The sequence below is a fragment of the Ambystoma mexicanum genome, chromosome 1q (assembly GCF_040938575.1).
Source record: "Ambystoma mexicanum isolate Mex_15411 chromosome 1q, UKY_AmexF1_1, whole genome shotgun sequence".
Lineage (NCBI taxonomy): Eukaryota > Metazoa > Chordata > Amphibia > Caudata > Ambystomatidae > Ambystoma > Ambystoma mexicanum.
The window spans coordinates 100,593,945-100,606,920 of NC_090922.1; the positions used below are offsets into that span (position 1 = coordinate 100,593,945).

The 12,976-nt window shown below is 46.4% G+C and overlaps 1 protein-coding gene across 3 annotated transcripts in view; it reads left to right on the forward strand.

Moving 5' to 3' along the window:
* The window catches only part of CBFA2T3 (CBFA2/RUNX1 partner transcriptional co-repressor 3), a 164,582-nt gene that overhangs the window by 105,375 nt on the left and 46,231 nt on the right, over positions 1-12,976 (forward strand). For all 3 annotated transcript variants that reach the window (XM_069635707.1, XM_069635715.1, XM_069635723.1), the window contains exon 3: positions 9,980-10,221. In XM_069635707.1, the coding sequence (XP_069491808.1) occupies positions 9,980-10,221 (242 nt within the window). The remainder of the gene's footprint in view (positions 1-9,979; positions 10,222-12,976) is intronic.

Genomic DNA, 12,976 nt, shown 5'->3' on the forward strand with positions numbered 1-12,976 from the left:
TGTTTCTGTTCTGCCAGCCTCTTGGTGCTATAACACAAAGGTGGTGATTGTGTGCAGTATGAAAGCTTTCTCGCATTACAGATAGCAATATCTTAGTGGACCGTCTTGACATGTGTAGATGTTGTGCAGTGTAATGTGGTCTTGTAAATCACAATTGGTTCTGTTCTGTCTGCCTCTTGGTGCTATAACACTAAGGTGGTGATTGTGTGCAGTATGAAAGCTTTCTCACAGCACAGATATCGAGGACTTAGTGGACCTACTTGGCATTGTGTAGATGTTGTGCAGTGTAATGTGGTCTTGTAAAGCACAATTGCCGTTTCCAACAGTTTTGCTTTTGTGTAGGCATGGCAAAGGCATTCGTCAGGCACTGCCATAGTGCTATTAACTGGTCATCGACGGTAGTAGCTGCAAAAGGGTTCGAGTACATGGGCATATAATGGCAGTGCCTGGAAAATGGCTCATACGTGTACACAAGCTAAAACTGCTTGCTTTGCCAATGTTTGTTTTTAACAGAACTTCAGTGAAGGCCATACATGGTGCTTATAAAATGGCTGAAGGCAGACCTGGTTATGGCAATGTTATTACACCACTTGCGTGTTTTTACAGCTCCAGTAAAATCAGGCAGGCACTTCGAGTACTAAGGTTGATGGTAAGGCTTGATAAAGCTACATCAAAGAGATCCCAGGAGGATGCGTTTTGGGTGGGGAGGAGCAAGAAGTGGGTGGGAATGGCCAGAAGGAGTAGCATGTCCATGGGCAGTCAATAGGTTCGCTAGGGGCCAAACACCTAAAAGCTTTGTGTCCCTCCTCATATGCCATTTCTCCGTGGATGTGCTCTAATTTAATAGTTTCATCTTATAGGTGGTGCTTTAGCGTCACCTAATAGCCAAAACTTAAAATGAATGCCCATTTGGTTGTGATTGCCTTCTTTACAAGATGTCTCCTTGGGCGATGCACACATTTGGAAGTGCTCCCTTTCCGTGTATCAGACTAACAAGGTTTATTGGACTGGAGAGACAGGACGAGGAAACTTGCAACTTCACTGTTACCCACTTTACCACAGCCAATGGCCAGCTGAATAATCAACCAGCTTTTTTGCAGGTGCAGGGACCTCCTTCCCACACCCGAGCGGTGGCTGGAGGAAGCTGCACCTCAGACGAGAAGCACCTGAAAGGACCACATAGGCAAAGGCAACTGGAAGAACTCGCAGCCCAGCTGCAGGGAGGCTTAACCAACCTTTAGCTCAGCTCAAAACAAACTGGAAGCGCCCCACCCTTTGCTGGGAGGCAGCATTCCGCTCCTTCATTCCAAGTGAGGGATGCAGTGATGGGTTGGTTGTTGGAGCATTTTGTGTCATCGAAAGCCCAACAATGAAGCTCAGCCTCTGATGAGGCAATACTGGAAGACCCTTCTACTCTATGGGGAGTGGATTTAAGACCGGTCACCTCAACTAAGAGACCATTTTGGACTCTCTTACCTAAGCTGACCAGCATCTACGAAGACTGTGTATCTGCAAAATGGACGTGCAAACCTTAACTTCCTCGGAAAGCTGACTGCAAACGTCTTCCCCTCAGCTGAGAAGATGCTCTACGACTCCCCCTCTCAGAATGCAGAAGGTGGAGTTGCCTTTTAACAGAGCTAAAGAATAATTGAGTAATAACCCCCCAGGTAAGGTAAGGGCATACTGCTTGCCCCAGGGCCCTAATTACAGGACTGAGACAAGTGGGGACCTTAACGCAGACCCTGGACCCATGGCCAAGGTGTAATGCTGCCCACCAAAGGAGTTATAGCTGTTAGCACCCCAGAAAAAATAAGTGTGCAAATTGCTTTTATTAAAGTTGTGTAATGGTGTAACGGCCATTTCACAAGTAAACAACAAATCTAGAAGGAAATGGCCACCAATCAAAAAAGGGAACTACTCCGAGTCCCTTTCCATGCAGGTGAAGAGATGGAGCTGACCAAAGGTGGTGGCGTGGGAAAGGTGAATCTGGGGTGGCTGTGGGAGAGGTTTTGGGGCACTGGGGTTGTGGAGGCCAGCGTGGGAGCAGGTTGGGGGTGAGGAGGAGACACAGAGGATTAAGGGGTGAGGTAGGAAGGAGGGTAGGAAACAAAATGGCAGTGTCGTCAGCATCGGGTGGATAGGGCATTTGGAAACTTATCAATACTATTAAGTAATGCCTCTTTCTAAGACCCCCCAGATAGGCTGAGACGCCATCCAATGTTACAAGACAGGTGATAATAGTATTTAGCACCCTGTGGTGGTGAGCCAGCCAATCAGCAGGCCAGGAATGCAGGCTGACGCTGGCAATCACAGCCCATCATGTTTCAAGCCACCTGATGGTCAGTTCGCCCACCCGCCATCTTCCCCCACGCTCCATTCCCTTTTTTTTTTTTAACAGTCCACATACCTCATTGCGGTGGCAGCTGCTGCCACTCCTTCCGCTTTGCCCCAGAGGGCTGGAACGGGTGGTACCATCCACGGGCGTAACAGCAATTCTTCTGAACTCTTAGGTCACATCACTTTGTCAAGAGACCACAGGCAACCCCCAATGTGTTTAGCTGCTTTGGGGATCATCAGTGAGATGTAGCTTTGGCCCCTAGGGCAAAACAAGAGGTGATGGCTGGAAGGTTTAGAATGAATCTTAACCTCTGGCATTGCTCTGGGCAACCCCCCAGACCATCATTCTTTGCCTACAAAGCCATTACAAAAGGGGAAAGACCATCCGCAAGTCAGGATTGGTCCTAGCACAAAAGGAGCAGTCCAGCCCAAACTGCTAGGTGGCATTCCTTCTGCACAAGACCACAAGCAATCCCAGACATGTTTTGGTTGGTGGTTTTGTTTCATGCATAACCCTCCACCCCTCAATCTTCGTTGGAAGCAATAGCTGTCCCATCTTTTATCTACAGAAAATGTAGCTCAAGAAACACCAGCTTATATTTTATTGGGATCAGCATTTCTTGTATGCACCAGCATTACCTCTTGGTTCGAATGTTGCAGCATAGATAACTATACAAGTAATCCTGGTGGGAGTAAGGTCTTGATTCCGCCATGGATGTCTAGACTGCGTTCCATCAATTGTTTTCACCTGGTACATTACTCGACATTCACAATGCGAAGACGGACCATGCTTATAATCGGTGCAGGTTTTGAAGGCACACACTACAGTAAGGAAAGGAGCACCAGTGGATCCTAAATCTCTCATTGATCTGTAATGCTCAATAATGTTCTCATTAGGTCCACATTTGTGATAAGCACCTATTGCACAGAAGGCACTGAACTCTTCATGCTAGGCCACTGAACACCACTGGTGGTGAATGGTTCTGGTATTGTGGCGTCACCGAGAAAGGTATAATACCAGGAGTAAAGTACACTTGGGGTGTTTCTGAAGCAAGACCTAAGCCGTGGTAAAACATTGTGTGGCTTCAAAGATGGTAACCGTTGCATGAATGTGCGGTCCACAGATAAACTAGTGTTTAACATTATGCCCCTATCCCACACAAGATGAACTGGGGCTGACTGAGAAGTGTGTGCTGTGATTCGAGACATTATTTGGAAATTGAAGGGTGCAGTCTGTGCTAGAGCAAACAGTGACTGCCGCACCATCATGCACATTATTGTAATGGTTACGACAGACTGACAAATCATGGACGCTTGAATCGCTGTGTAACGGGTTCAAAGCTGACGGGATGATGCACATTTCCAAATTTAATACATTTCTGCTGTCTTTTGGAAGAAATGTAGATGGCCTCGAGAGGATTGCCTCTGACCCTGGCACCTGCAGAGGGGAGGAAATCCCTGATTCCCAGGGCCAAAACATTAAAATGTCCTTGGCACAGTTTTGCTTAATTAGCACCCAGAGTGAAATCTTGGAATCCTGCGAGCCAATCGTGAGCCATGGCTTCAAGACTTAACCAATGGTGTACCTATGGTTCCTGCTGACTTGTAGGATTCTGTCAGCCATTACAGTGCTCGCCACCTCCCCCCCACAAACTTCTGCTGTTTCAAAAACTCCAATCCAGCCACCCCCTGCTTACCTGTCTCCGCCTGCTGCCCTGTTCACAGACAATTTTTCATCTGCCTCTGCACGCTTGAACCGGCTACTCAGCCTGCCTCAACTGCACTGACACAAACAAAGGACTACAGCCCGAAGGCTGCCGACGAAAAGGCGCTAGGCAGCCATTTTACAGTTTCTACACTTTATTCAAACATTCTCTCTATTCCAAATTGAGGAATACGCCTAGCTATATTAACCAGAGCAGCTGGACAATATGGGAATTATGATCCCATAACCTTCCTTATGCGCCCTTGCTTTGCTCTAGCCAATAAGATGAGCTTGCAGGCTCATAACAACCTGTATTGCCCACAGTTACAGGCAATAGTGCTTGAATTAAAGATACAGTGCTGGTTCCGTCCTCATGCTCTCCTAAGTGTAAATTGGTTTAATTTGTTTGATCGAAGACAGGAGTGGGTCGTGGGAGCATGGGCGCTGTGACCGCCATTGGCATTTGTTTCCGTTTCATGGCAGTTAAAATGCAGGCCAGATAGTGAACATGGAACATTTGGGAGCCTTTATAGCTGCATTTCAGAAATATTGTGGGACATTTGAAAATAAAATAACTCATCTTTAATTATTTGTGGAGCGCACATGTGTGTTCTAAACTGCAAGCACGGACTATTGGCGATTAACAAGGGCATGGTCTGTCCCCATAGCATCCAGGTGTATGTAGAAGAGCGCCCAAAGAGTGTGCGTTTTTGCAGAAAGTAAAACCCACATCTTTAGAGCTCACATGAATACCCTGGTTCACCGTTGGATTATCTGGCGTAAACTCCAGCCATTATCAAAAGGCACAATGGAAATGGTCCCGGTACATTAAGGTGCATATCAGGAGTGCACCATAACATTATAACATTGGAATGTTGGTGGGCCATTGTAGACAATGGCTCAGCAAAGGGCCGTAAGCACTGTTCCAAAGCCTGGTGTTTCGGCAGGAAAGCTCTGCAGCTATAGAACGCTTCACCAGGAAAATGCTTCTTCTTCGGGTTTTCCCTGGGTGACTGCCATCATTAAATTGACGATTTGCATCCGCCGTTTTTCACTACTTGGTTCAGAAATCCTAACACAGTTCACACAGATCTTTAATGACAGCACAGGAAAATTAGTCTACCAGTTACAGTTTCCACCACTTCCCTGTTTCGGAAACAAACCTCAAAATATCTGTTTGCAAGGTTCCAAGCGCCTTCTCCGATGATTGCTTTTGTCTTCTTAGTTACTTTCAACCCGTGTTTTGATGTTTCCATATTATGATGGCATTCAGGCCGTGACTCTGTAGCCCATAACTCTGGTGTTGGCAGCTAATGCTCCTTACAGCCTGCCCTCCGCCCTCCACACAGGTTGTAATGTTTCATTAATGAACAAGGAAACGAAGGAAAACAAAGCACAGTTACCAAGAAGAACACGGTCATTTGGAAACATTATTTGAAATGACCATAACCCTGAAATCCGATTGGGAATGATGGCTGAGTGTGTCATGCCACATTTCGTGGCTCAGAAGCGCTTATGAAAATTTGTGTGACATGAGAAAGCAACACGTTTGTACTTTTTGCTTAAAGAACAAATGAGCTATTCGTAAATGAATACCCTTGTTCCTCAATGATCCTGGAAAGGATCGCCATTTCTTTTCCGGGTTCAAGGCCTGTTACAGTGGCAGCCAGGTAGGGTTCGAGGAGGTTCGCAGCTTTCAGGGCTCCTGGAAAGAGTGCCAAGCACACTATAGTGGGCTTTGCCAAGTCAGGTTAAGGGTAGCTTTATTTTCGGCACAAAGCCATAAAAGCATACAAATTCACAACTACGGCACATAGCTTTAACAATTTGAATTTTAAAAAAATGCATGTCGTAGAAGTGTATGCATTATCAATAAATCCTGCTTGTAGAACATGGAAGTAAAATTTGTAATCCTTTACACAAGATACAGTTCCAACAAAGGCAATACTTGTCCAATCTATATCCATGTCAATATTTGCTAGAGCCCCACCCTACTGAGTTGGCATTGTTCAGCAAATCTTTTGAAACATGTATATACACTATAAAACCGAATGTTTACATTTATTTTTTAAGAGCGCCCACAATCTTAAAAATGGGGAGCGTGATCTCGCAGCCCCAAGATACAATTATTTCCAGTTTCAGTAGTTATTTTGCAGAAGAATTCAGACAATAGCTCCAGTTGCAGGGCAGATCTTCCTTCTACATAACCACACTCACTGAATATAACTTGCAAGACTTGCCACATAATTGGGATTAGTGGTGCTTTCACAAAGTTTTAAAGAGGCTGCCACTGGGCGTGCACCCTCGCTTGGTAATGGTGGTTTCAAGAGCCGTACTCTCGCCTGTTTCAATGGCTTTCCATAGAGGACAGAGGCCATCCATCCCCACCATTTTTCCCCAATTTGGTGAACGCAGCAATATTTATTGTCCCCATCCTAAATCTAGCAAATAGAGCACCCACATATGATGGCTTCAAATAATCCAAGTAATCTTCCTGGCCAAATTCTGGTTTCCATGCTAACTCGTGTGAGCCCAACTTTAGCGTACCTGCAGCTTCCACCATTTTACTCCTGGTCTAGGCAGTTGCTTTATGCTTTAACCTGGGTTTGTCGCCCGGAACAATGGATTGTGGGTCCACCCATAACGCGTTTTCATTAAGGGTATATAGCACCTTAGCATGGATGGGTGATGTGGTCGTGCAAAGAAAGTTTGGAAGAAAGCCAAATAAATAAATGCCTGGAGGTGGGGTGGGACGGGGCGGGGGGGAGTTGCAGGATTGGACCAAACCTGGTAACAGGTGACAGCACCTTCAGAAAAAAACACCTTTCACAATAACGTCTACCTCAATAAGATCGATCTAAAAACATACTGAATAAAGCAGAAGGGGTTAAAGGGTTTGCAAAAATAAAATGAACTAAGAAAGGTGTAGGGCAAGAGGCAGAAAGGAGGGGAGCGCTGGGAAGGAACGTTTTTTTCCAGGCCCATAAACAACTAGAGGAACACAAAACCAGCAAAATCACCCACATACTAAATACGTTTCTACAAATGTTTTTCAAAAGATTTTTTTCAAATAGAACTGACAAGCCAATCCTTTCCAGGATGATACTGGCAGGATGTGGGGGTGGTTGCGGTGGGAGGAGGATTGAGAATGGGGGATAATTACTAGGAATCAGGAAGGTGGTATTCTGCTCACCTATTTTTAAAACGAAGCTCTTCGCGTGCAGGAGGATGCAGTGGTTTCCTTAGTTCTGCGTGCGCTGCCTAGCCTTCGGTTGTGAGAGACTGAAGTATTTATTCAGCTGCCACAATGAGAATTGAAGTCTACAGCACTGTGTCACAAAGGTAGCACCAGTGCAAATGGGAAGATGCCGTGAGCATCTTAGGTTTGAACCCGCTTCCTGAGGCCTGATTCACGAAGCCTAAGAACTGGAGCATATTTGAGATGCTCTTGTGCAGATTGGATTGAAGAAGATTGGTTCGATTCATCTCCAGATCTGCTCCAGTCTTAGGCTTTGTGAATCAGACATAAGGCAGCACAGGCATCTCCTGATTTGCTCCAGTGCAGATCTTTGTGACTCAGGCCCTAGATGTTACCCAGGGGGTGAGACGGTGTTGAGTGTGATATTTAAGCACTGGAAGTCCTCGTTTGTGTTGCTGTACTGGACAAGCTAGGGCAAGGGTACAAAGAGAATTTGCTTTAAGCTCCATTCCCCCCCTTCTCTGGGTCATCATGACAAAGATATTTCGATATTTGAAATATCTAAATATTTGGCTTCAGTTCAATGAAACATCTTAGAACTGAAGACAAAAGATGGGAGTGGCAGAGTAAAGTGAAAAAAGACACAGCAAGGGAGCAGAAAAGTCACAAAAGGGGCACATTGACAGACTAAGGACAATGGCCGGCTGTGGTGGGAACCCTGATGTAAAAGCCAAAGGTGGACGTATTTCATTTACCAATTGACCCAGAGTGAAATGCACACACCTCACAAATCGAGCTCAACATCATTCTCTCACACACCACTGGAGGTAGGGAAGATAGGAGAGGGAAGAAGGGAGTGGTTGAGGGTGGAGGCAGGTGGCATTGTCGCAGTTTATTGTACGGTCACAATCAAGTCAGGGAGCTCCTTCCCCTACAATGAATGTGACGCACAACAAATCACTATGAGTTTTTATTTGGTTCACTTTGGTGAGGCCGCCAACCAGTCTTGCACTCAACCTCAACAAACACCCAGTGCCACAATGGACTAGGAGCCAGGCCGGTGTGCATTAATAAGGTATTTATTTATTTAGGCAAATTAGAACTAACAGATTACAGCAGCCTCCAATGTTGTGGCAACACAAAGACAAAATATCTATTTTAGTAGAATGCCACCTCAGAACTGCCACCAGACTATGCAGTTACAATAGCTACCTTTTATGTAACCCCTCCACCAATAGAAGCAGAGGCAGTTACAGTTCAAAGCACACCAGGAAAATGAATGCAAACAGACAGGAAAGTGATACTTTTGTACCGGCAACCCTCACCCTCCAAACATCAATATGACTGGATTTCTTTGATTGGAAGGCAGTGGCAAGGAGTGAGGAACACAAGGGAAGAATCAGATTTAGGAATTGTGGGTCACAGACCTAGTAGGCAAGACAGAAACGCAATGGGACAAATTCGTTTTGCTACACCTGATAACACACAGGGCTTTAGAATTATGGTCAGAACAGAATGGGAACATCGGTTTTCAGTTACCTAACATAGTTGTAATGGGAAAGCATAGAACAAAATGGGAAATTCGTTTTGTTACACTAAAAGGACAGGCAGGGCTTTGGGGAATATTAGCACACAATCGAAAAATCAGTTTTGGGTTGGGGTGACAGATGCAATATGACAGTAAGAAAGGTAAGGGGAAAATGTGTTTTGCCGCACCCGACTATAACACACAAGGCTTTAGGATTATGGTCGGAACAGAATGGGAAAATCGGTTTTGAGTTGGGATGACAGATGCAATGAGAAAAGGAAATGCAAATGGAAATTCGTTTTGCTGGGCACAATTGAAACACAGGGACACATTTGTTTTGCAGATCAAAATAGAGGGAACAAAAATGACATTTTGTTTATTACACCCATGAAAGGAACTCCATTTTACTGCAGCTGCTTGAACCCAGTTCAGCATCCCATTATAGAGTATGTGCACTGTTGTTTCATATGTGATGGGCTCGTGATAGACCGAAACCAAGTTCACATTTTGAAAATCTTGCGAACATTTTGCTGCACGTATTAGTCTTGGAGGGAAAAACGAAATTACATGCTTTTATTTATTTGCCATGCAAAGTGCTTCGTTTCACTACACTTAACATGCTGGGCACTGCTGTTTCTGGGAATGCCATTGCAGCTCTCCAAGAATTTGTCCGACATTGCCACGTGTCTTTCCTTCATCTGAAGGTTTTCGCACATTTTAGTATCTTTCAGCATCTGGAGGTTTTTTAGGCCCAATTTCTCTCCTTGTTACTTTGGTTCCATTGGGGATTTGGTGAGTCCGCATAACTGACTCTGGCGTCTTTATTTCTCGCATCCAGGGGCCATTTCACCCCACAGCAGGATACAGTGATATGACAGGTCTCGGGGAGCACTATGGTGCAAGGGATTGGGGCAATTCTGAAACTGACTGGTGTTTTTGAAGGGGCGTTAGTTTTGGGCAGTGTTGGGCCAATGTCAGGTGCAGACTGACATTGGAATTACTGGCACACCACTACAGATTTTCAAAGACTCCATCCTATTAGGAAATCGTTGTATAGGACTGTACATGCCTATAATATATGAATATGTGTTGGTTCCAGGCCAGGTCTCCCTACAGCCTTCCCCAATAAGTCTTACATCTTCTTGCTGCCTGCACATCTCCTATTCTTATAACCCCCTAAACTGTTCCTTCTTGCTGTCTCCCTCTGCAGTTATGAATGGAAACGGGCATTCCCCGACCGCCATCAACGGAGCTCCCTCAACGCCCAACGGCTTCAGCAATGGGCCTGCCACCTCCTCAACCGCTTCACTATCCAACCAGCAGCTGCCACCCGCCTGCGGTGCCCGCCAGCTCAGCAAGCTGAAGCGCTTCCTCACGACACTGCAGCAGTTTGGCAATGACATTTCCCCGGAGATCGGGGAGAGGGTGCGCACCCTGGTGCTGGGACTTGTGGTGAGATTTGATGTTACACGTCACCACTTCAGAGAAAAGTCATGATGCCGCCACCTGAACACAGAAATATACACTATGGCCACAGACCACCGATCACAACCCCTAGACCTACGCAGTCTCCATTTCCCTGCCCATTTCTCATAGACACACATTGCATTTACCAGCAATGCCTTGGATCACAGAGTACTATTGCCGCTGAGATTTTTTTGGTTTCAGAGGCAGAATATTTATCCATTGCTTGTAGTGGCTGCTATTTCTGTAAAACATCTGTTCTATTTGGCATAAGCCTCCCATGATCCTTCAACACCGACTGTGCCTTCTAAGTTTGATGGGAGTTGTAGTAGGCCAAAACATCTGGAGAGTGAAAGGTGGGCTTCCCCTGAGACTAGCAGCCCCATTTGACTTGCCAATTTAGGAATCGTGTTTTTTAGTGCCCTTGGTCGTATACACTTCGACCTCCTGTCCTCTGTTCTGTTTACATTTTTGCATCTCACCTCATTGGAGTTCAGATGTAAGCCAGGGTTTCTTCGGGTTGGTTGACGCTGAAGTGTCTGCAAACCCTTTTTTATCCTTCCAGGGAAACGGCCTCTAAAAATGTACATGGAACCCCATGTGAGATCTCCATGAATGGAAACAAAATCCAGCGCATCTAGAACTGCGTGTAATTCTGCAGATGTGCGATCCAGAAACGGGCGTGCTGCAGGCGAGGTCCCCGGAAGTGGAGACAACACTGTGGATGAGTGCTCCAGAATTTCACATACCCTCAAGATGAGGCCTCACGAGTAACCACTTTATTTTACAAATGTGTTAACCGACCGCCTGGGCTATAATTTCAGGTCGGGTGTGCAGCTGACACGAAAAAGAGGCAAAACAGACTATGGCTAGAAAGGATGTCCGAATTTAAGAAAAAACTGCACCACAGTATCCCCCAAATAAAAAAAATAATAGATCGCATGATTGCTGGATCCATATAGAGGGAATAAAGCATAGTTGGGTCAATAGAGTTGGGAACATAGCAATGCACACGTGTACTGAACAGCAGGATGCTTCACCTATTCTGGGTTTCCAAAATGGCCATGGCACATGGGGATATTTTAGGGGGAGACAACGGTGTTTGGCCACCCCCCTCCAACATTTGTGGCACACCATTGTGTTCCACTCATTTGGCAAGGGCTCCTTTCATTTATATGTCATGCCCCCGCCCCCAACATTTTCAGCCGTTACTACACTGCCATTGTATCCCCCAAAAATCCCCACACAGGGAAACCAAGAATACCTGCAACCTCCCCGGTTTGGGGGGGGGGGTGGATGGAAGTGGTCTCAAGATCCAGGCCTTCTACGAGGCACCCCCAGCTCAGAAACTTGCAACAGGCACACAGCACGGTGCCACTAATCCCAGAAAATCCTCCCGAAACGGTGTGAAGGGCAGAGGGTGCACTGTGTGAATGCAGCTTATCGTCATATGTCCGCAGTGCACACTGGAGAAGATCGCCTGCATGTGCAGCGCCTCCTATTTGCAGAGCTCTCGTTTTGTCCCATGTCATGTGTGAGTAGCTCACCCAAGCTGGCCCCCTTTTTAGAGGCGTGCATTCATTCTTCTAGTTGGGCACTCCTTACAAGGCTTTGTGCTATGCACTAAGCAAGAGTGCATTGTATTAAATACACATATTCTGCCCCATCCCAGGTATGGGAAATAGGCAGGAACATATATGTGTTTAATCACTTGGCCCATGTTTACCGCAACATTCCGAATGAGGGCTTTGCTGTCCTGCATGTATGATGGGAAACGCAAATCTGTAAGTTGCTCCTCAAGCAAATTTGTCTTGAAGCCTGGCTCACAAAAGGTGAGGGTGAGGTGAAATGGCTGAAGATGGCAGAGAAATCTAGGGTTCATTGCGGGAGACGGACCCAGTCCTGGCAGAAAGAGGGCTCGGAGCCTGACCAAGAAAACAGAACCGCTGTTTTTGCACCACTTCCCCACCCCCTCCCCCTTCACTGATCAGTCATGCGGCTCTGTGGTGTCAGCAGACCGTTCCTCTACTACCACCCACTGAAGGGCACACAAATCCTCTGGCTGAATCGACAATTGACAGAAAAGAGAGCCCATGGCTGGCGGACACACCTACCTTTCCCCTCCTGAGTTCTGATGGTGCTAGGAGAAGAGTGGCGTTGGGTTCCAAAGGGTGTACAGGACACATCCCAGCACTCCCAGGCTGGCACAGTTCCAAACCTAGCCCACTTTTCCCAGGTTGCTGCTCCTGTGTGCATGCCTGGCATCAGTAGCGGAGACAGCTTTTGGTGCTAGGGGCTGGATGGCAGGCTACCAGCCGCAGGCATTGGGGCATTGGGCAACAGGTGGGAGCATGGGGAGGCCGCCCCATGCCCTTTTCGGCTCCGCCACTGCATGGCGCGAGTTCCTTTTATCAGTTTCAGTTGATAGGCCTCCGCGCCGTGGGAGGGGGCTGTTAGCCTGACAAAGAAAGCTTAATAGCTTTTCTCAATTGTTCAATTAAGGTTTCAGCTCCCCTTCTGGTTGCCTTGCTTTGCTCTTCTGTGCAGAGGCCAATAAATCGGACTCTTGATAATCTGTAGCTTTTAACCTCCTCCCCCCACTGCTTTACCTAGGCTTTTGCCACAGAATTAGTCCATAAGGTGGGGCTGATGGTATGCGCCGATTCCCTAACAAGAGATGAGGTCTCGCACACTTTAAATGTACTTTTTTGGGCAAAAGACAGACCTTTCTTAAAGTGTGCAA